Source organism: Apodemus sylvaticus, chromosome 5, assembly GCF_947179515.1.
Source record: "Apodemus sylvaticus chromosome 5, mApoSyl1.1, whole genome shotgun sequence".
In the NCBI taxonomy this organism is placed as follows: Eukaryota; Metazoa; Chordata; class Mammalia; order Rodentia; family Muridae; genus Apodemus; species Apodemus sylvaticus.
The window spans coordinates 108,425,747-108,449,659 of record NC_067476.1 but is presented as its reverse complement, the minus strand read 5'-3'; the positions used below and the strand labels follow the sequence as shown (position 1 = coordinate 108,449,659).

The following is a 23,913-nucleotide window of genomic DNA, read 5'->3' as shown; positions in this document are numbered from 1 at the left end:
CCGAGATGCACCTTGCTAATTAGTGTGTGGAGACAGGAGTGGCAGGGCGATGCCTGGGAGGCTCTGCTCTCAGCTGGCCATCACCAGTGCTGAGGCATGTTTTTGTCCCATGTTTCTTAAAAGGACTATATATCATTTCTTAGTATTCGTGCTAAAGATGCCTATCCTGAATATAATAATAGTAGAAAAAGAAAACCACCAAGGAAACAGCTTACAAAGTTTAGCACTCCTAGAAAGTGCCATGGGTTTGGAAACCAGACTGAGGAACCATTACAGCACGAGGAGACAGTGGTGCAGAGGGGATGCTAGAGGGAAGGTGGGCATTTGGATAAAGCCTGTAGAGTGCGTGATCACACACCTGCACTAACGTCCTGCCCTGAGGACTATATTGATTGTATTTGAGAAAGAAGAAGCCATGGAAATGATTTGTTCTATGTAAACACTTTTTCCTAAATGACATTATTGCAAAGTATATATATAACTTTTTTGTTTTGTTTTTTGTTTGTTTTAAACTTAAAATCATTTTAAACTTTCAGACTAAAACAGATACCTCTGAAAAAACTAATCAGTTATGGGTTGATTCTTCTGAGGCAATTAACAGAGAAGATATTCTGCAACTGAAAAATGAAGTTCAAGTTTTACAACAACAGAATCAGGTGAATGGCCTGACATTTGTATGAGAATTTTCATGAATATTTATTGAATATAAATGTAACTTAGACACAGGCAATGTTAGTTGGTGGACATGTCTGGGAAGTCCTTGTGGGTTCGGCCGTTTCCCTTACTGGTGCTGGGTAGGGCTTGTATTGGAAGGTTCAGTGGTTCCTGTTTTATGTGGCAGCCTGACCGGTAGATTTTCTCCTCTTCTTAGCCAGCTCTTGCCCAAGATGTTGCTTAGATGTTGATTACTGAATTCTAAGACTTATTTTAAGGTATCAGTCAGCTAATACTTCTCTGGTTAAATATTTCTGTTTAATGCATTTCAAAACAAAAACAAGATTTTGTTTACTGCTGTTAGGATGCTGTTAATACAGAAATATATCTATCTTAGCAAGGTGTGAAGATATTTGTTCTTGTGTAGAATTATGAGAGATTTTATCAGATGATTTTGGAAGGCCCAGGGTGTTGAGAGGTCAGACTGATGGGTGCAGGTGTGTTTGTTTTCTGTAATACTTTATTCTCCATCTAGGAACTTAAAGAGGCTGAAGAAAAACTGAGAAGTACAAACCAAGACTTGTGTAATCAGATGAGACAGATGGTGCAGGAGTTTGACCATGATAAGCAGGAAGCTGTGGAGAGGTGAGTCCATGTCGCTGCTGGTTTTCTCCTGGAGTATAATGTGGAGCATGGAGACATTGTCGCGGGCTGGGCTAGCGCTAGCTCCTCACTGCTGCTTCACAGAAATGCTAGAGCCACTTCCAAAGGCTTCCCTGGGACACAGGGGAGGGGCTCTTACTTCCACACACTGAGTTATAAATTTGTAAACAGCATATTGGAAGATGACTTATAAGTTGGATTCTACTGATTTCTGTGTACTAGATATATATGATTTGAATTTGGGAACTATTTCTCGGTTAGTTCAATTAAAGAATTATTTATCAGCAACAGTCCTTGGCATAGACAAGTTAGTCTATGTTGTAGTATATATATTTTTAAAAAGAATTATTTATTTTATGTATATGAGTAGTACACTGTCGCTGTCTTTAGACACTAGAAGAGGGCATCAGGTCCCATTACAGATGGTTGTGAGCCACCATGTGGTTACTGGGAATTGAACTTAGGACCTCTGGAAGAGCAGTCAGTGCTCTTAACTGCTGAGCCATCTCTCCAGCTTCTGCAGTAAATATTACTTGGGGGTTTCTACTCCACCCTAGATCATTTAATTCCCAAATAAAAGACATAAATCCTTCATATTCATGATACCTTAAAGCCCTAGAGCTGGGCAGATGTCAACCCTCTGTGCTGTTTTGTCTACTTCCCTGTCAGTAATCCTGAGCTATCACTGGCCGTGTTGCACCTGGGCCGCCCCTATCCAACTGCCTCGCGGCCGTGCGCTCGCAACCCTCCTACCCCTCCGCTCCTTCTTCTTTCTCTTTCCTCCTGGTAGTCTCACCCTGAGCCCTCAAGCCTGGGAGCCTCCAGCTCTGCTTACCTCTGCTCTGCCCAGCAAGGCTGTAGGCGTCTTTATTAACCAGTCATTGATAACCTGGGGGGCAAGGGTTACACAGCTGCTAAACACGAGCATCTGCCTACCCTGGAACAATCAGATCTTGGGGTACAGGATTTAGCACCAGGCTGCGTGCTAACACATTATAATTGTGTTATATAATTATGTATAATTATAACACCTTGGTGCTAATACATTATAATTGTGTTTGAAGTACTGGGACGTTCTCACACTCGTGTCCAATTTTCTCTAAAAACATGAAGAAAAGATTCCTGTAATACCATTGGGTTTAAATTCTTGTTTTGGTTGTGGGAAAGCAGTCTGACCTAATTATAATTTGTATTAATGAAAAGAGAGTGGGAAGAAGGCGGGCAGGCGGGCAGGCGGGCGGGCAGGCCAGCAGGCGGGCAGGCCAGTTGGCCAGTTCCCATTGTCCCTGGTACTTCACTGCTCTAGTGCCCTGTCTTGCTAGGTGTGAGAGGACTTACCAGCAGCACCACGAAGCCATGAAGGCCCAGATCCGAGAGAGCCTTCTAGCAAAGCATGCCGTGGAGAAGCAGCATCTCCTTGAGATCTACGAAGGGACCCAGTCACAGCTCAGGTAAGAGCGGCCTCTGCTGCCTGTGTGCTCTGTAACTTGGAGGAAGTGGCTTGTTATGCAGAAGTTTTGTGTGTGTGTGTGTGTGTGTGTGTGTGTGTGTCTGCCTGCCTGCCCCCACTCCCTTACTTGCTATTTTTGTATCTTCAAGATCTGACCTCGATAAGATGAACAAGGAGATGGCTTCTGTGCAGGAGTGTTACCTGGAAGTATGCAGAGAGAAGGATGAGCTGGAATCCACTCTCAGGAAGACCATGGAAAAGGCTCAGGAGGAGAAGGTAGGCCGCTCCCGCCGCTCCCTCTCACCTCCATCATGTCCACTACCACACCTACTCTGTGGAACTGCGGCAGAAGTGCTCACAGATGGCTTTTTATTTGGTTTTATCAAGTTAATACAGCTCACTAAATTAAAAAGTATTGAAACAGGTTCACTCCCTTCAGCCCATGGTGTTTCCATTTTCATCCTTTTGCTCCCTGTGCTTGCCCAGGAGAGCCTACAGCTTACTGGTGCTGTGCAGAGCGTGTCAGCAGCTGTGGGCGCTGCGGAGTGAGCTGTCGGCGGCTCTGACCACCACAGTGGCTTTCCCCAACACCTGTCACACTCAGAGTAGATAATTGTCATTCTCTTGTCCTGGGAAGGGCAGGGGTTTGAATGTCACCTCAGGACAAGGGAGTTGAGGCACTGGAGAGGCTGTGCATGACTCCTGGTTCTCAGGGGAGCTGGAGAAAGCAGTGTGCTCTTCCCTCCCGTACGCTATGGTAAGCGTGGTCAGCTTTGTCCTCTGGAGATGCACCGGCCTGCAGACCACAGTCTGGATGCTCCCTGCTTCAAAGCTGGAAACCAGGAGCAGAGTCCTAACTACATATTCTGTCCAGAGGAAGCTATGAGTATCTTACAAAACAGTGCAATTCCGTGTGCAGAGGGCAGTAATGAGCAGATGAGGTGTTCGGTTCACACAGCATTTTGGCTGTCTTTCAGGAATCAGCCTGATGGAAACCGTGCTGTGGGTACATGTCCCTGTGGAAGATGGACGCCTAAAGGGAGCAGGGCTAGTCAGTGCTGGCTACCAAGGAGGATTTAAAATTACCTTCAAAATGAGACCTTTGCTTACTGACTGTATAAAAATTAAAATAGGGAGAGAATCACGGATCTGAGTGGTAGGCAGGGAACACAGATACCGAATTCGTGAACCACGCAGGACCGAGACTGGTGCTGTGTGCTGTTTGGGTTTTATAAAGGCAGTCTTCCACTGAAGCCCAGGTTGGGTTTGAACCTGCCGTGGAGCTGACAGTGACCTGGAACTCATCTTCTGACGCTGCCACCCACACTGAAACGTTTTAACTTGGAGACTGTCAGTGCCACACAGATACTTAGGTGAGCTTTATTCACAGAGACAGCTTCTGGAAGCCAGAGAAGAATATGTACGCAAACTGAAGTTAGAACTGGAAGAGAAGTGCCAAGAAACTCTGAGGATGGCAAAGCAGAGCTGGCTGGAGGAACAAGTCACCAGAGCCATGCAGCAGGCTGGGGAGGAGGTGATGTTACCTGGAGCACAGGCTGGGGAGGAGGTGATGTTAGCCGGAGCACAGGCTGGGGAGGAGGTGATGTTAGCTGGAGCACAGGCTGGGGAGGAGGTGATGTTAGCTGGAGCACAGTGGGATAACGGAGGGAGGGCTGGGCCACAGTCTCTTTATTTTATTTTATTTTATTTTATTTTATTTTATTTTATTTTATTTTATTTTATTTTATTTTTCCAGCCCTGGCTGGCCTGGAACTTGCCATGTAGACCAGGTTGGCCTTAAACTCAGAGATCTGCCTGCCTCTTGTATGTAGGGATTAAGGGAATGAATGAGACAGCACACCTGGCTTCTGGTCACTATATGTATTAATAACTGCAGGCCATTCTTTCTGAACATAGGACTTATAATTAATTAGCAAGTATGTAGGTGGTCATCTGTCTGTCTGTCTGAGAATCTGGTACACTTTATGCCACTTTGACTTTTCAAAATAACCCATGATCTTTACCCAAATTCAGGAAGTATTTTTTGATATTTCTATGATTCCTAGAAATGAAACTCTAGTCTAATTTCTTAATGTGAAATGACTAACAAGTCTATGCCAACCATGTAAGTATGGACATAAATAATTTATGGGATTAGAAGAAAAGTGATGGACAGGTTCAGCAGCAAAAATTAATTACTTAAAATTAATTTGTTTAATTAAAAATGAAGCATGTGCTTTCATGCAGCTATAAGAATGTGCAGGTCCTGCCCGGCTTCTCCTCTCCGTCCCCGGCCTGTAGTTCCCTCATCTCTACACAGTTTGCTTGTTCTCATGTTGTATATACTTGGTGTCATGTATCTTTACGAAATCTAAGACACCTGAGAGAGTGTATTGTCTGAGATTGACTTTATTCTGCAGCTTCTTTCTTGCAAATGCTGTTAGCAGCTGTCCTGTGCAGCGAGGCACTGAGTGTCATGTGAGTGTCTCTGCCCTGTGCTGACCTGGGCAAGAACCCAGGACTGATGCCCCTGGGCCTTTCTGTAGCTTTAGGTGTTTTTTGGATTTGTTTCCCCCCCCCCCCCCCCAGACAGGGTTTCTCTGTATAGCCCTGGCTGTCCTGGAACTCACTCTGTAGATCAGGCTGGCCTCGAACTCAGAAATCCGCCTGCCTCTGCCTCCCAAGTGCTGGGATTACAGGCGTGTGCCACCACCGCCCGGCTGTAGCTTTAGTTTTTGAGGAACCTCCACGCTGGCTTCCACAGTGGCTGGACTGGGTTTAACGTTCCTGCCAGCGGTGTGCAAGGCTTCCCTTTCCTCTGTGTCCTCACCAGCACGAGGAATTTGTCCTTTCCTCTGTCTCCTCTGCCTTCTGTTTGAGACAAGCTCACACTGTGTAGCCTGGAGCTATGTAGACCAGGCTGGCTGTGGACTCAGATCGTCTCCCTCTGCCTTCCACCTGCACGCATTTAAAGACGTGTGCCACCACTGTACTCGGGTAGCTTCATAGAGATTTAAGGACCAAAGTATGATCTTAAACACTTAGAAATGAAACAAAACAAAACAAAAAAACAGAATTCCAGCTTGCTTAAGCTAGATTCTGCCTATGACCTTGCTCTTCTGTTAGTTTGGTAGTCAGGAAGTACTTTTAAACTTCAGCTATTCAGTAGACAGAAATAGGCAAAAAGGAAAGGCCATTTTTGCCACTTTATAGTTTTGCCTAAGACTGATTGGAGCCACCCACCCCCTGCATTGCTGAGAGCAGGCAATCACAGGGAGGTCCGCTGTGTAATGCCTCCTTCATGGGCACTGTCGACTCGGTGAACCTTAGGTGATAGTGAGTAAGGTTTCAGGGTGTTCAAGTGAGCGAGCCTTTCCTATACTGCTTACCTTACGCTTGCTGATTAGATTTATTCCACGCTTGCGCTGTGGAAAGGGTTATTGGCGTGAAGCCCCATAGCGAAGGATTTTGTTAGTTTTTGTCATGACATCTCTATGGTGGCAGAATCAGAGTTTCTAGGTCACATACTGACTGTCCCTGAGGTAGTCTGCCCTTAATGCTATAATTGAGTCTTTATGCGAATTCTGTTCTGTAAGTAAAGCCAAAGAGAAATTTTCAACTGTTGCTTGGAAATTTCTATGGGCTAAATTTTTAACCCTCATAAAATTACTGTACAGTATTTATCAGGCCTGTTCATTGGCTGTGGCACACATGTGCCTGGTGTGCAAAACTTGAAACTCACATAAAACATGGGATTATGAACATGAACTTTATCAATGACAACTTTTATATCACAGCGTTAGAAGAATCTCCACACCTCCAAGTGTTTTTTTATTTGTTTGTTTTTTTTTTTTTTTCAGACAGGGTTTCTCTGTATAGCCCTGGCTGTCCTGGAACTCACTCTGTAGACCAGGCTGGCCTCGAACTCAGAAATCCGCCTGCCTCTGCCTCCCAGAGTGCTGGGATTACAGGCATGCGCCACCAACGCCCGGCTTACCTCCAAGGTTTTTAAGTATAGCTGTAGTTGCTTTTTTGAGTAACCTGTAATTCTAGTTTTTACTTTATTCAGTATTTTTCTTCTCATTCCTTCTAAAAACAGAGCAGAGAAAAACTCATTCAACAGCTGGAAAAGGAGTGGCGGTCCAAACTGAATCACAGTCTCACAGCTTGGAGAAAGGCAACCTCAGACCGCGGCAGCCAGACGGACCAGGCAGTCTGTCCTGCTGCCGTGTCTAAGGCAGAGGAGCAGGCTCGCCAAGTCCAGCAGGAGAAGGAGCTTGTTGTCAAGGAGGCTCTGAAGAAGCTTGAAGTTGAGTTGGAGCTCAAGTACTGTGAGAGTATTGCACAAAAGGTGACAGAGGCCGTGAGTGCATGTGGGGCTGCCGATTTACGACAATCTGGGAAATACTGCCTTTGAATGGGATTGTAACCTTATACATTTTAAATGTCATAGCGTTTCTAGACTAGAAAAGCTACTGCAGTTATCTCTAAAGCTTTTTTATTTCTGTTAGAAAACTCTTTTTCCTGTGTTGAGTTTTCAAGGTGCTTGTTTTCTGAGATGTGTGTGTGTGTGTGTCTGTGGGGTGTTTTTAACATTCAAATTAAGAATTTTTTACATCTAGTTTTATTGAAAATATTCCACTAATGTATTTTTTAATAATAACTTTAGATTCAGATGTTTAACAGCACTTGTGTTGAACTTCTCTGCAGAATTGGAGCTGCAGGTGTGCCCTAGGTGGAGCTTTGTAATTCCCTTCAGTGGCCAAAAAGTGGTGCCCTTGCCTTTCCTGGGACACTCACGGCCTCACTTCAAACACAGATGAGACATTTTCAGAGCAAGTCTGTACTTAGGAAAGTGTAGTAGAGCCCATGCTAATTGAATACAGATGATGGTTTTCTTATATCTAAGTTAGTGTAGTGATTCCCCTGCAGAGCTGCACTGTGTACCCATGAGAGAGCAGACTTCATAGGCATCTGCTATGTATTTATTATTTAGATATTTTACTTTAAATAAGAGACTACCTGGGACCTACTTATTTTACTTTAAATAAGAGACTACAGTGAGTCCCCCGCCTGCCTGATCTACATAGTGAGTCCCCAAGCCAGCAATCTTCTGAAGTCTTTATTAAGGTTAAGAAAATGTTGCTTAGAGAAGTGTTTAGAATGTCTGTTTGGAGTATATGAAATTTTAGATCATATGAAGAAATCTAGGAAGAGCTAACAGTGTGGAGGAAATGTCTCCAGAGGGACTTACACTTCTGTAGGAATTCTTACCTTCCTGCCAGATCTCAATCACCGAGAGCTTATAGGCATGTGCAATTAGTACTTTTGTTGGAAAGTGGTTGTGTCAGCTCTGCATTGGTATGTGTATATTGGTTTTAAAAGAAGGAAAGAAAGAAGGAAAGATAGAAAGAAAGGCAGAAAGGAAGGAAGAAAGAAAAGGAGAAAGTAAAAGATTTAATAAGCTCTGTCCACATAATTAGTGATAGATTATGACCAGATGATCATCCTTAAAGTTCATCATACTTAGAGTTTTTGTCTGGACCTAAAGGGCCGTGCATATTCTTATGTCTAAATTCATTCTTGACACCAACAATGTGTGCTAGGTATGCGGCTCTTAAAAACAAAACCAAAAAACCCCCAAAACAAAAAAACTACCTCCCTGCTCGTGGTGGTAGTTTCCCTGTGTGTATGTGCGCTCTGGTGTGCTGAACATGCGCGAAGAGGAGGTGGGCACCGCGGCTGACTGAGCTGCACTAGGTGACCCTCTGGAATACTTTCTTTTTTCTCCCAAGGTAAATAGAACTTGGTTGGAAATGACGCTAGCACTGTACGAAGCCTTTGACGACTGCATCGCTCTTCAGATCCGATTCCTGCTTCCTGTCTTGCTGTTTGCAGGAGGCAGAATATATATTTAGAAAGACGCTTTGCTGCTTACTGTGTGTATAAAGTCAGTGTAGTTGTAACATAGGGACACACAATATAAAATACGTAAGAGGACATGCCCTATGAAAATTCACCCTTGCTCTCTCTTCTCTCATCTCCTGAAGGTGGAAACAGCTGTGCAGAATGCCCGCAGTCGCTGGATACAGGAGCTACCCATGCTTGCAGAGTACAAGGCTCTGCTTAGAGCCCAGCAGCAGGAGTGGGCGAAGCAGCAGGAGCTGACCGTGGCCCACAGGGTGAGTACTGTGCGGTTCTGTCACTGTGCTCCACCGTGCTCCCACCTTCACCGTCCTCCACTTCCACTTTTTTCCCACCTTTACTGTGCTCCCACCTCCGCTGTCCTCCCATCCTCATACTCCTCCCCCCTCTGCAGTCCTCCCACCTCTGCTCTGGACCGTGTACCAGCTCCTGGTGTTGTCTTCTCACACTGCACCTTGAGCCTTAGCAGTGGAATCTGCTCTTGTCCTACTGTAGGGAAGACAGTTCCTCTCAGCACCTTAAACCTCATTGTCAGTGCTTGCTGTACTTAGCCGTTACCCTGCTCTGTCAGCAACTGTTGGTCGAGACTGAGACCAGGCCTCTGCTCCTCGTTATCCTTTGCTACATGTGAAGACGTCCTGCGTTGTCTATAGTCCTAGAGCACAGTGGATACCCTCACAAAGTGGATATTCACTTTGTAAATACCCGGCTATCTAGAGATTCCATGCTCTTTAAAAAGATAAACCCAGATTTGCAAATACCTGCCCCGTCCACAACTTAATTTATGGGGCTTAAAGTTCCAACCAGTAGTTTTAAAATTTATTTTGAAAATAAAGGGCTAGACCTTTTTTACTGTTCTGGAAAAGGTATTGTAGTCCCCACAACAGAGTGCACTTGAAAGCAAAACCTGCCGTGAGTCACAACAGCGTAGTTCATACAAGACAGGTTTAAGGGGCAAGCCCAAGGAGGAGTAAACGGCTAACAAGTTGTTCAAAGCTTGTGAATGACGATGAGTTGCTCCATGGTGAATGAATAGCCTTGTGATTGCCCACTAACACTTTGGGAAAAGTAGTTTAACCACCTGTGTATCATAGTAAACTTTAGGTCTAAAAAATGAAACTGTGTGATGGTGCAGGCTCTAAGTCTGGACCTGAGAGGTCTGTCACTCAGGTCATCCTCGGCCACAGAGAGTGAGGCAAAAATAAGCCAGTAAATAAATGTCAGTAGTTTCCTACCAGGTAATAAGTAGTACATGAGTATTTCTTATTTATATATGTTTGTGTGTCTGAAATATCTCAAAGGAAGTTTTTCAGAGGGAAAGGGAACACAGAAACAGTATGATGCTTAGAGCCCGCAGTGAGGCACGGGAGCAAAGCTGGGGAGACAGGACACAGAGAGCCTGACGGCCTCACGGATTCAGAAGGCACTCCTAACCCAGCACTTAGGAGGCCGAGGCAGGAGGATTGCTCCCCACCCCCACACACTCTAAAATAAAGCAGAAAAGATTCTTAAGTCTAGCATAAGCATCTTTTCACATCGAGATTTATTTTTCCCTTTATCTCTGTATTTTTACTTGTTTGTTTAGTTGGGGAGTTAGCCCAGATACTTAGCGTTTGTTGATAGTAACGAGTGTCAGAGACTTTCAGATGTGTGCTGCTGTAGCGTGGGGTGCTACTGTACCTTTCAAATGTGTGCTGCTCTACATTTTAGCTGTCGCTTGCACTCTCTGAAGCTAAAGAGAAGTGGAAAGGTGAGCTTGAAAATATGAAGCCAAGTGCAATGTCTGTCAAGGAACTGGAGGAGAAAGTCCACTCTCTGCAGAAGGAGCTCGAGTTGAAGGACGAGGAAGTCCCAGTGGTTGTGAGGGCTGAGCTGGCGAAGGCCAGAACTGAGTGGAACAAAGAAAAGCAGGAAGAAATCCACAAGATTCAAGAACAAAATGAGGAAGATTATCGGCAGTTTTTAGAGGACCATCGAAATAAAATCAATGAGGTGCTTGCAGCAGCTAAAGAGGACTTTGTGAAGCAGAAAACTGAACTTCTTCTTCAGAAGGAGACAGAATTCCAGGCATGTTTGGACCAGAGTCGCAAGGAGTGGACACTGCAAGAAGTCCAGCGGACACAACAGGAAGTCCGTCAGTATGAGGAAGACATCCTCACTGTGCTTGGCTTTCTTCTGAGGGACACCCAGCTGGGCTATGGTGGCGATTCACAAGACAAGCAGCTCTTGGAAGTCGTGTCAGTTTGTTCTTCGAAATGGATATCTGTGCAGTATTTTGAGAAAGTAAAAGCCTGCATACAGAACGCTCTTCAAGATATGCTGTCCTTGCTTACAGACAGTGTCGCCTCAGAGTGGGAGAAGGTATGTTCTTAGAGAGCTGTCGGATACCTAGTGTGATTATGATTGCAGAAGCGAACACGGCGGGCTGTCTTGTCTCCATTTTACGATGACTAGATGACGATGTGTGTTTTCACTGATGATTTTACAGGCTGTATCGCAGCAGGTCTGCTGGATCACATTTGTTGCTAGATTTTTTTTTTTAAGTGCTTCATCTCTCCATCACTCTGAGGCAGGGCAGTTAGCCTCTAGATATCTTTTACTTAGACGTGTATGTGTTACTTTCTATAAGAGCATAACATTTAGAAAGTACATAACTGTGTTCCTAACTACTTCACTAAGTATCCATTATATTAAGCAAAGGTTTAGTTGCTTTTGTTTTGGTTTTCCATTTTTTTTCCTGAAGAGGTTAGAAGTCAATTCCTTGTCCTCAGTGAGTTTATGTCTTACACAAAAAAGTGTCAATGAGGTCCCAAAATTGTTAAAAAAGAAGCAAGCAAACAAGAGGTTTGATTCATTTACTGAAATTCCTGGAGTCCAGTTTCATAGATGCCCCGGTGTGTGCTTGCAGAAAGAATTCCCTGTGTTCTTTTAGTCATACTAACACTGTCTGAGACCAGTTAAAACCAGTCTGACCAGCTTAGGATTGAAGGGAGGAGGCATTCATGAACATTTCAGAATAGTGTTGTACATGGCCAGCTTGGTTCAGGGTTTAGGACCAAAAGTGGGGGGAGTGTCTGATAAGATCCTCTGAGGAAGCTTTAGACGTTAGAGTTTGGGTCTGGGAAGATGTCACCATTTAAGGCTTTTCAAGGCCGATTTTGAGCATCTGGTTCTATGCCTACTGGAAATGCTTATAAGCTGGGCATAGGTGTTTCAGTGTAGGAGACAAATTACTGAGTTGCTTTGGGCAAGCCTGTGTTATGATGGCCATCCAGAAAAAGAGACTCAAGCTCCCTGGCCCAGCTCCTAACCGTGGTATCTGTTGGCCTATCTGCACCTACATATGGAAAAGGACAGGACTTGTAGCCAGGGGAACTGATGTGGTCAGAGAAACCAATGTGCTCAGCCCACTGCGTCCTAGTTTATATGTTTAGCCTTGGTTTTTACAACAGTGTTACATTACATAGTTGTCACCAATAAAAATGACTGGCAAGATCACTTCCCAAAAGTATTGCTTAATATTTCATTGAGAATATTAGGGGAAAAGAATTAAAATAAGAAAAATCGCAGGTTTTAGGAGTAGAGGTGCGAGGAAGGAGTCTTGCCAATGGTTTAAAAAAGACTCAGAGTCTTTACAACTAGAAAAGAGACACCATCTTTCACCTGCACATGTTTACTTCAGATGTTTACTGCATTCATATTTAGTTGCTCAGAAATTTGATTTTTCTTATAGTGAAAATGCAAATTTTTAAGGTATTCTTATTTTCTGTCAATGCCAAATCCTCCTGGAAGTCCTTCAGGGCTTCTGATTGCACAAGCAGTGGGAACTCAACTGCGTGACCTATCTGGCTCGTGGCTGTGGACGTGACATAATCAGCCAAGAGTTTAGATGTTCACAGCTGTCCTTGGGTGGGTCGAATTCGATTCCAAAGGAAGATGACTTGAAATGCCTTATCTCCAGTTTGTCATAGAACCAGCACGTGACCTGCTTCTTGAAGCCAACACAGCTCAGGACACTGAGGGTCAGTCAGTGATTCCGCTTTTGCAGTATACTTCCCATAAATACAGAAGACTGATTTATAGTTTATTAAACCCATAGGATTTAAAATTGCTCATGGAAATTAAATAGACCAAAAAAAAGCCCATTGAGATAGAAAGGATGCAGGATGACAATTTCTAAGAAACAATACTAATAAAATAGTTCTTAATGGATAGAAGAAAAAGGAAATATTATTGGGAGAATTTCAAGCACACTTAAGGCAGTGTTCTGTCTCCCTCCAGAGACAAGTGAAAGCTAGACAGCAACACCACATGCTCTGTTTCTTTGGTGGTTAGTAGGTGTCTAAAATCTGGAAATAGCGCTTTAAGAGCCAGTTAACTTAGATAGTATAATGCCCGTGAGTGATGGTGGACAGGAAGAGCCCTCAGTGTGAGTGAGGAAAGGGCTGGGGCCTTAGATTCATTTCTGTCTTTAATTTGGCATTCAAGTGTCTTCCTTACTTAGGAACAGAGTATGTTAAAGTACTTATTTTGGATATATTAGGAGGTAAAATATTTGTAGCATAGTGGCTAGTGAAATTGAAAGTATGCTAGATTTCAGGAATAATTCTGATACCATTAACTATCTCCTGTCTTGTGGTATAGCCAGGTGGAAGGCCTGAGCATTGGCATGTTGGATGCTGTTCACAAACATCCTAAGAGAGCTGTAGTTACTGCTGACTGCTGACATTCAAGCAAGGCTGTTGACAGGCAGGCCTTTTTTTTTTTTTTTTTTTGTATTTTTAATATTGGAATGTATTTCTTTACTCTTTAATTTTAAGATTTTAAACAAATATTTGTAGATATTTCTCCAGGCAGTAAGTATGAAATTTTATTTCAGAGGAACGTGGTCAAGAGCTCTGCAGATGCTGTCAGCTGGAACACTGGCCAAGGAGACTCTGGGGTCCCAGCGCCTCTTCCTGTCTCCACCTCTGGACGCTGTGCTCAGTCCTCGGCCTTGCTGGAAGCAGAAGCGGAAACTGGTACTGATTTTGTTTCCTGTCTAGACTGCAGTTTGTGTTTAGGGGTGTGGCTCACTTAGAGCCTCTTCCATCCTCATATGCTTCCTTCCGGTCAAGAATGATTCTCTCAAAGTGAAGGGGGAGAGTTGTGGAGAGCAGTCAGACCGTCGGAGCTGTTGAGGAACAAGGGTTTTACATACGAGAATTGCTGTAAGAAATAGTGTGGACTGTGCATTCAAGTCACTTATGCTTACGTCAGTTGTTTCTTTTAATTAAAATACAATTACATCATTTAGTTTCTCCTTTATCTCCCTTCATTCCCTCCTTCCTTTTACTTTATTATTATTGGGGTCTGTGTGTGTGTGTGTGTGTGTGTGTGTATGTGTGTGTGTAGATAAATGCAACCCGTTGAGTCTGTTTAGTGTTGCTGATGTGTATTTGATTTCAGGGCAGACCATTTAGTATTGGATAGTCAAAGCACTCATTCCTGGGAAAGACTAATTTATTCATTTTCTCCTTCTCTCCCTCCCTCCCCATCCCTTTCTCCTTCCCTCCTCTCTTTTGCATTCCTTAGTTGCCTACAGTTCTTGGTTAGGGGTAGGACCCTGGGAGGTACACCTTATCTACTTTGGTATGTCACCTGGTATTGTAATGTTCAGGCCTAGTGGAGATTCCATTAGTGTAGCTTCCCTGTTATATCTAGACAACATAATCTTACAGTAGACTTCCCAACCCTCCCTCCCCATATCTGTGATGTTCCCTGAGCTGTGGGTGTAGTTGTGTTGCAGATGTATCCTTTAGAAATGGGTGCCCCACAAGCAGCAGTTTTCTGCGTTTTGACCAGTTGTGGCTTCTGCAAAAGGATATTCTTTGAGGAGAGGTGAGAGCTTCATTGATCTGTGGGTGTAAGGATGGGTATTTACCGGTTAGTCATTATCCTGGTTTAGGAAAGTGGCAGTAGCAGATGTCTAAGATCCACGACCTCACTGGCCACAGCGGTTGACTAGGTTCCAGTACCTGGCATGGCTCCCTCCTGCCGAGTGGGCCTTAGGTCCAGTCACAGAGCTCTTGCTTACTGCCACGTTATAAGCACACTGCTGCACTTTTAGGAATATCTTGCTGTGTTGCTGAGTCTTGTGGTTTTTAGGCATGACAGCTGGGTAGCATGTTTGACTGCTTCCCTCCCTTGACAGCTTGTATGTCAACATCTGCACATGCACACACATGCACAGCAAACACAAAAAGATAAAAGGAGAAACAACCGAGGAAATGGGATACTAAGAAAGCTAGTTTTCAGGGAGGAGACCTGCAGTTTGGATCCAGCTCACATCCCCCAAAGTGTGTGCTGTCTTCAGCTGGAGGGACTTACCTTCAACTTCAGGGAGCTGGCCAAGGGCAGTCAGTGTAAGTAGCCTGTATTGTTTTGGGAGGCTCTTAGACTAAGTTGACAACTAAAACTCAGAAGATTTCTTCCTTCTGGTCCTGGGCTTTTTGTTAGATCTATGTCATGGGAGGTCTTTATCTCCCCATGTATCATAACTTCATTTATATTGTGTGTAGGTATGTGGTGTGTGCCTGTGTGTGGCTGTATGGGCCTGTAGACATACATGTATATAATAATAGGTAAATAGACAATATGATTCCTAATGGCTATTTCAAATGTCTTTAGTATTTTATTACTATTTATCTATTCTCCCCTCTGTATTGTCCCCCTCTTCCCCCCATTTATCCCATTTCCTCGGTTGTTTCTCCTTTTATCTTTTTGTGTTTGCTGTGCATGTGTGTGCATGTGTACATGCAGTGGTAGGGTCAGGACACATGTACAGTAGTGCACGTGGAGGTCAAAGGGCACCTTTATAGTCTGTTCTCCTTCTATGGTGTCTGGGGATGAAACTCAAGTAGTGAGGCGTGTGCAACAAGTGCTTCTACTACTGGGCCGTCCTGCCAGCGTTCTGTCACGGGAATCTTTCTGATAGATTTTGACTGTTGTTTTATTTGTACAGATTTTAGGACAGGAGTGGTGCTGCTCTACCTGCTTCTAGTGAATTACATGGTAATGCATAAGCATTGGATACAGTAAGATTTTAACTTTTTCAAGTAACATCTTTTACGTTTTAAAAATTTTAAATTTACGTGTGTGAATATTTTGCCTGCTTTTACATCTGTGTACCACAGAAGCCAGAAGAGGGCATCAGATCTCCTGGAACTGGAGTTATAGATGGTTGTGAGCCCCCATATGGCTGCTGGGAATCGAACCCTTGTCCTCTGGAAGAGCAGCCAGGATGCTAAACTGCAGTTATCTCTCTAACCCCCATGTAACTTACACCATATGCTATGCTGAAGCCCTTGGTAGTCAAGTTCCTAAGATTCCATCCTTTCCCGTGTCCTGACTCCTTGTGTCTGTCCTGTCCTGCGCACACCCTTCTGTTGCATGATGGCTGTTTAGTTATATCCTGGAAAGGGATGACCATTGGCAGGGCAAGCCAGTCCCTAGTTTGTATTTTATCTTTTGTATTACATTTGTAGTCGCTTGAAAGTTACATTGTAATCTGTTAAATGGTAGAGATAAAGTTTAGATGTGACCTGGCTTCCGTGGCAGTAATGGGCCTGGGCTGAAGGCCAGCAGCGCAGATGAAGGTCCTCTGTTTCTTCTCTCGTTGTTTCCCTATGCACATCCATGAGCTGGTGAGGACAGCCCTGCAAAGTCCTTCACAGTGCTGCTTCCAGAAGGTGCCGCAGGGGACCTTAGGTTTGGATACCGTTTTCTAATCTTATTATTTTTAAGTAATTTTAACTGATGAAGAACTATTTTGATACATGCCAAGACCATAAATGCATGTAGGTAGGTAGGCAAGCTAGCAGCCAGGAACTCTCCATTGGTTGGAAGTAGAAGGTCCGCCATACTCTCCCTTAGCTCCTCCACAACATCTCCCAGGCTGTGCTGACAGATCTGGTTTTCAAACGCCTTTTTGTTGCCTTTTTTTTCTTTAGATTATATATATATATATATATATATATATATATATTAAACATTATAAAAATTAACTGATGCACATTATATTCTTGTAATCTGAGTTTTCTCCACCTGACATCACACCACTAAGACTTTTCCATATGCTGACACTCCAGTTCATCTATTTTTATACATGCAGACTGTTGTGTTGTTCACAGATGTTACAATTTATATATTTTTGTCAGGAGATAAATTTGGAGATAATTTCAAACTTAAATAAAAAAGGTTGTTACAACAATAAAAATAGTTTCACAGAACACTTATTTAGCTAGCTGTAGCTGTTGAGGACTTACATACACACACACATATATATACATATATATGTACATATATATGTATATATACATATATATAAAATGAATGAGGTCACATTCTAGAACTATCTGAGGGTGTGCTACATTACATACATTGTGCTCTTTTATGTCTACATTCTTCAGTCTGTGTTTTCTAAGAATAGGGATCTCCCCTTGCATACCCTTAGTACAGTGTATTTATCATTGAGGTATCACCCTGTGTCTCCTTCCCACTCTGTCAGGTGACCCTCAACTGCCTCGTTTAGCACCCCCTGTGCACTGTACTCCTTTGCTTGGCTTCTGGGGGGATTTCGCCTTTGTACCCTTTGCTGCAGAGCTGTCCCACGGCCTCCTTTGTCTTTCTTTACTTTGAAATGTCAAGGACTAATTTTCTCTCACTCCCCTTCATTCTTTTTTAAACAGAATTCACTGGACACACATCTTCTCAGACAGTGTGTCCTTGGCTGGAGGACTGCACTGCTGTTGTCTTGTCACATCTGGAAGCACATAGTGTCCATTTTTCTTTTGTTGTTGAGATTAATTTTGATCACCTGGGCACAAAATACTGTGTGCAGTTTATTCATTACATAATTGCCGCCCTCCCTGCATCTGCATCCAGAAGCAGCCTGTAGGGAACACGCCGAGGACCATGCAAACAGGCTCGCATTACAGCTTTCTCGTACATGTGGTGGTCTCTGCTGATTCTTGCCTCATTCTCTTTACTTTCCTCATTGCAGAATGATAATTCTTCCAACTCTAAACATGTCTCTATATTTACCAGTTGCCATTCACATGTTTTTATAATAAAAAGTCTTTGATTACTGGACCATCTATCTTATTACTTATCTATCCATCTGTGTCATTATTCATATGATTCACAGATGATATTTTATTATTCAGTACCTTACAATTCATTAGTATATTTAATCATTGCTCAAATTGCCCAGACTCATCTAGGAGGCCTTCAGCTATTACCTGTGTCCTTGTTCTGTGCTCATAAGTTTTGGTTTTTTTCTTACTTTCTGGCTTGGCAAGATGTTTCTGTTTTATTTTGTATATATTTCATCTTCTATTTTTTGAGGTTAGCTATTTCTTGAACAATTCTAGTTCTCTTTATGGAGAATGGTATTCCATATTAAGATCTGGGCATTAGGCTGTGTAGCAGTTTTAAACTGGATGCTATATTCGAGTTTTATGCGTCAGAACATTAAGTCTTGTGGAGGCTGAGTAGCCGTCCAGCAGGTGGTGGGCTGGAGCGGGCCCGCTTCTTTCTTGAGCTCTTGAGTGCCTGCTCTTTCAATTATGCTGTGGCCTTTAGTTGTGTGTGCTGCCATCTGGGTTCCTTTTTTCTTGCTTACCCTTAACCCAAACAGTTTTATAAAAAGGTCTTGTATCATTTAGTTTTTTTTTTTTTTTTTTTTTACAGATAAAAACATCTGTGAAATTAAAGATTTATGCTGTGGACGCTGCTTTCAAGAACTTGAAAAGGAAAAGCAGGAGTGTCAAGATCTGAGAAGGAAACTGGAGAAGTGCCGTAGGCACCTTCAGCATTTAGAAAGGGCGCACAAAGCCACAGTGGAGAAACTTGGAGGTTAGTGCGTCGGGCTCGCGGCCACCGCAGGAGGCTGGCGGGTCCTGACTCAGAACTTCAGATGGAATGCTTTGTTGATATGGGCACCAATTCTCTTTTGGGGTCAATATAATCCAATTTATTTACTAACTGAATTAAAAAGCTTAACATTCTTCTCTTGATTGATCAGACATCGAAGGCCTACGTGTGTGTCAGACAGTGCTGTTGGCACTGGAAAGTCCAAGTGTTTGTCAAGATAGCCTGTGCTCTGGGAGGTGGAAATAGCATAGATGAAGCACATGATTCTGGGCCAGCTTCTGTCCGGCCCGCTTGAGTGGGCCGTCAGGGTGATCTTTCACGCTCCTTCATCTTCCTCTTCTCCATGAGCCTTCTCCTGTTCTCGCAACTGAATGTTTGAAATGTTCCCAGTTTCTTCTTTGCCTCTGGGCTGTCAGAGTGGGGCTATCCACTCTGTCATGTGGACTTGGCCCTGCCAGTTCCTCCTTGGTCTAACTTTTGTGCTTTAGGATTAACTCAAAAAATGCTGTTCCTGCAAAATCCTCTTTGATTTTCCCAGTTGTGAGAAGTGGGCACAGCTGTGTGGTCCTGTATTTCTGCTTGGCTTTCTCCGTTCTCTCTGCTGCCTCCCTGCATCCTACGTGCCAGAGGCCATCCAAACTGTTTCTTGAGGATACGGGATATGCCTCATCTTATTTAGCTTCAGAGTCATAGTGCCCACGATATACTATCCAGTAAATGTTTGAATGAATAATAATAATTAAAAAACCAAGAACCTGAATACCAGAGTGTCACGCAGTGGTGTGTGAGGTGGGGGGCAGGCGGGCACTCTGAGTATCCGTTCACTTCAGGCTCACCCGGCTGACATTTGCCTCTTGGTCTTTTGGCTTCTGTTCCCTACTGTAGGCTTGCCTTCAAAGGCAGCTAAAAATGGACTGGATTGTAACACTTTATTGTTAGACCCCTGCTCAGTAACTGTAATTCATACACAGTAATCTTAGCACTGTACACTGTGATCACAAAATATTTATTTACTTATTTGGAAACATAACCTTATTAGATAGCCCTGGCTAGCCTGGAACTGGTTTTGTAGGAGAAGCTGGCCCTGACTTCACAGAGATCTGCCTGCTTCAACCCCTGAGCTCTGAGGTGAAAGCCATGGTAATAAAGTCATCATTTTGCATCGGGAGTTTTGAAGTCAATATCTTTCGTAATTCACAAACTCCAGGGAAGGTGATGCTTCTTGGAAAACTACAGGCTGAGGAAAGGACCAAGGCCTTTGATAACTGTAGCTGCATATATCAATCTATTTGTCTATAAATCTGTTATGTGAAATCTGCAGGTCCGCTTGCTTGTTTTAAGTTCCTTTTTGATAGCATTTCCTGGAAAGCACTAGAACAGGTGTGGTTGGCTTCGACGTCCACAGCTTGTGTCTGAGTTCCTAGAGTCCACTGGGGGCGGCCTTGCTCGCAGTTACTGAGCATTGATATTGCCAGGACTCAGAGAGGTTTTATGCACTTTTTGTATCTGTGGTGTAATCTGTAAGGTACATAACACTCTCCCCATTTTACATGTGGGAGGGACAAACTCATGCTTAGAAAGAGGAGTTTGCCCAGACCCACCCAAGTCGTGCTTGTCCTCTGCTTACATCTGCAGGGCACACTTCTGCCTTTATAGCCCCTGGGCCTGCCAGCCTCTCCTGAACACCTTACTCTAATTTTCAAAAGTGGTGCCTGCCTTAGATTATTTTCTTTTCAATTTATATTGAGGTTCTTGCTCTAGAATGGTTTATATGAACATCAGCTCTAAGCTAGGAACTGAGCATATGCAGAATTAGAGAACCCAGTGGGGAATGTAACTCAGTGGTAGAACTCTTGCACCCCCGTGCAGTGCTGAGTTTTAGCCATTATATTGCAAAAAAAAAAAAAAAAAACAAACAGAGCAGACCCATTCTGGAGAGCTTCCATTTAGCTGGGAAGCCCGGCACATACACAGCAGACAGCTACATATGAGGTTCAGGATGTGTACAGGCAGGGTCAGCGCCAGGCTGACTGAGGAGGGCGAGCCGGGAAGGAGGCAGCCCCTCTGAAGTACCTTCGTAGGAACCGGAGGACGGCGCGGCAGACTAATGCTGGCTTTCTGTTACAGAGGAGAACAGCAGGGTGGTTGAAGAGCTAATAGAGGAGAACCATGACATGAAGAATAAACTGGAGGCACTGAGGGCCCTTTGCAGAACACCGCCACGGTACAGTACAGTCGTGCGAGCCCTTACTAGGAGAAATGCCACCCGAATGGTTGTGTTATTTCACTTAAAATGTAGTCACAGCAAAGACTGAAATTATTCTGTTGTTGTACGCCACTTAGGCTATTTATATATACATGACGTGTGCAATGTTTAAAAAGATGGGATTTGGGGAATTATTGTAACCTTCGCTAGCAGGAGTAGAGAAACATTTCCCTGCGTTCCTAGGGACCTCCTACTATGTGCTCTTCAGTAGCTCTGTGCATTTTCGCCATGTGGATTTGCAGTATTTACTTAGGCAGTCATAATGTTGATTGCCTTTGTTGTTTTAAGACAAGGCTTACTCTCTCCCAAGGCTAGCCTCAAATGTAGCTCAAGATTACCTTGTTTCAGTTAAAGTCCAGTGAGTGATGGGATTATAGGTGTGTGCTACCATACTTGGTTTCTGTGGATAGAGCCCAGGGCTTCATGGGTACTAAGTGAGCATCCCACTAACAGCTTTCTCCCTGGCCTCCCTCTGGCTTGGCATAACTGAACAGTGGCCGCTCCTGGGACAGCTCGGGTGGTCATATAGATTATATATTCCAAGTGACGCTCTCTACTCACAGCCTCTGTGGTTCTACACCTGGTGTGTTATTAGGTCACTGTCTGCAGGAGCTGCTGAGAATGCTTGGCTGCCGTGCAGTGGGCAGGCCTTGGAAGAACTCCGCGGGCAGTACATTAAAGCTGTGAAAAAAATTAAACGTAAGTCTAAAGAGACTCTCAAGACCTCTGCTGGCGCAGGCTTTCTGCACTGTCATGAAGTGGAAACTCAGTTTGCCATTTTAGTGACTTTTCCAAATTGCCTTTTTCTTCAGTCTTAAAAGAGATTGTTAATGTCACCTCAAACTACACAGTAATGGATTCGTTTACCTAACTGATACAAGCAGGTTTGGGGCTTTTTAAACACTTATTTTTATTTTATGCTCTCTCTGTGTGTGTCTGTTGCCTGTGGGCTCCAGAAGATGGCGTCAGATTCCCTGGCTTTAGAGTTAGAGGTGGCTATGGGCCCCGTGTGGGGCTAGGAACCAAAGTCTGCTCCCCTGCAGGAGCAGGCAGTGCTCTGACCCACTGAGCCGTCTCTCCTGCTCCCAAGAGTACTCACTTTTATGTTGTTGATCACACTGTTTAGTCTTTGTTTAGACATTAGAATCAAGCTATCTTAAAATATAATGTCTTTACAGCATAAGTGACTTGCAGTGGAGAACATGCCACAGAAGATTGGGGTGTGCTGAGAGGCAGGATTCTACCTGTTGTGCAGAGGGAGGGCCGGGGAGGGAGGGCCAGGGAGGGAGGAGGTGTCACCAGAGTCAGACAGCAGCATTTTCTTCTGTAGACTCAGGAACTGTGGAGATGAGTCTAGTCAGTGTTCTTTTTCCTCTTTTCAAACAGCTGTGAGTTTGCCTGCTCTGTCCCCCTTGTAAGAGCATCTCCAGGGTGTCTCCAGAGTAAAGACTCCTGTGTTCTAATTGCAAAAGTGTATGACATGGGTGTGTGTCTCATACAGTAGTTAGGGCTTATGTAGAGAAACACACTTTCCTCCTAAAATTACTTTCATTTTCAACAAGAGGCAGGAAAGGTCTCAGATTCTACTTTGTTGAGTTTCAGAGTTGCTTATAGATGTGAAAAGCCAGTGAGATTCTGTTTCTCAGTTTTCCTTCCTCTCTGCAAAGGGCACAGTTAAAAAAAATCTTTTCTGTTTTTTTTTCTTTTTTTTTCTTTTGTTAGTTAATTAACTATCAATCAGCCTTGTCACATCAAGTTACAGTGTGACTAGGCACATCCTGTCCTATTGAGGCTAGACAAGGCAGGAGAGGCTCCTAGAGGCCGGCAGCAGGCAGAGACAGCCCTGCTCTTGCTAACCTGCTCTCCAGGCCTCCAGTGAGCAGTGGGGACTAAGCAGCCTCCACCCCACACAGTCCGCACGCCATGGCGTGCTGACCAGGCCATGGGGCAACGTCAGTTTAATTTTTCCCGTTTCAAGGAAGTAAAAGTGGACCCTAGTTAGCATCTGCATGTATAACATGGAAATTTCAGGCTTGCTGACATGGACACGCAGTGAGCTGGCATTCCTACTGTAACTAAGAGGCGAAGTCTGTATGCAGCATGTAGTCATAGATTTGGTTTTTAAGTTAGTTTTGACTAGCAGTAGTACAAACAAAAGTCATGTTGATGAAGAGAAAGATATGGATTATGATTTTCTGTCAATTTCAGAAGGGAATATGATTCTTCCACTCTGCAGAACATCTTATTGATGTTTATTACTGTTCCGTAAATGCTATTGAGCGTTGGCTCAGGATGGACTAGAGCCTTTCAGGCACAAGAGAAGTGCAAGGGCTTCGCTTTTCTGCCCTCCCCTTCTGGGTATTTCTTTTCTCTTCCCTGAATCATGAGGAACAATAGAACACTTGCTTTCTGCTCACTGCAGAGTTCTTCTCTTCCCTGAGTCTTTTAAAATATGACAAAATACATTGTTTTTCTTCCCATGTGCAGCTGTCACCATCTTAGGTCTACCAGAGTGCTTTTCTTTTGAGTCTACCAAATTGCCATTGTGACGTGTTCCATTCTGAAGAGCATGGAAAACACACCATTTAAACTCTGCTTTCTTTACCTCATCTGCCAGAAAACTGGTCTGAAATTTGTCCTTCTGTCTTAGAGAAATGGGGAAAATTGTGGGGTCTCTTTACCCCTGCAGGCGACATGCTCCGATACATTCAGGAGAGCAAGGAAAGAGCAGCAGAGATGGTAAAGGCGGAAGTGTTGCGGGAGCGGCAGGAAACTGCCCGGAAGATGCGCAAGTATTATCTGAGTTGCCTTCAGCAGATCTTGCAGGATAATGGAAAGGAGGAGGGGTGAGTTCAGTGTACACTGTGAGTTCAGTGTGCATCAGGACAGTCATCTCCATATCCACAGAGCTGACTGTTTATGTGATCAGTGTACACTGTGAGTTCAGTGTGCATCAGGACGGTCATCTCCATATCCACAGAGCTGTTTATGTGATCAGTGTACACTGTGAGTTCAGTGTGCATCAGGACGGTCATCTCCA

At 43.9% G+C, this 23,913-nt stretch overlaps 1 protein-coding gene across 10 annotated transcripts in view; it reads left to right on the top strand.

Annotated features, from left to right (window-relative positions):
* Cep152 (centrosomal protein 152) overlaps window positions 1-23,913 on the top strand; it is a 70,959-nt gene that overhangs the window by 30,318 nt on the left and 16,728 nt on the right. For 6 of the 10 annotated variants that reach the window (XR_007977932.1, XM_052183478.1, XM_052183472.1 and 3 more), the window contains 13 exons: window positions 537-656; window positions 1,190-1,299; window positions 2,640-2,768; window positions 2,917-3,043; window positions 4,158-4,334; window positions 6,867-7,118; window positions 8,818-8,949; window positions 10,403-11,053; window positions 13,572-13,713; window positions 18,425-18,589; window positions 20,735-20,831; window positions 21,469-21,572; window positions 23,563-23,719. Coding sequence is in view for 9 of the 10 variants with exons in the window: in XM_052183478.1 (XP_052039438.1) it covers window positions 537-656; window positions 1,190-1,299; window positions 2,640-2,768; window positions 2,917-3,043; window positions 4,158-4,334; window positions 6,867-7,118; window positions 8,818-8,949; window positions 10,403-11,053; window positions 13,572-13,713; window positions 18,425-18,589; window positions 20,735-20,831; window positions 21,469-21,572; window positions 23,563-23,719 (2,363 nt within the window). In the remaining variant the exon portion in view is untranslated. Of the gene's footprint in view, window positions 1-536; window positions 657-1,189; window positions 1,300-2,639; window positions 2,769-2,916; window positions 3,044-4,157; window positions 4,368-6,866; window positions 7,119-8,817; window positions 8,950-10,402; window positions 11,054-13,571; window positions 13,714-18,424; window positions 18,590-20,734; window positions 20,832-21,468; window positions 21,573-23,562; window positions 23,720-23,913 lie in introns of all 10 variants that reach the window. The other 4 variants (XM_052183479.1, XM_052183475.1, XM_052183471.1 and 1 more) reach the window with 3 other exon arrangements.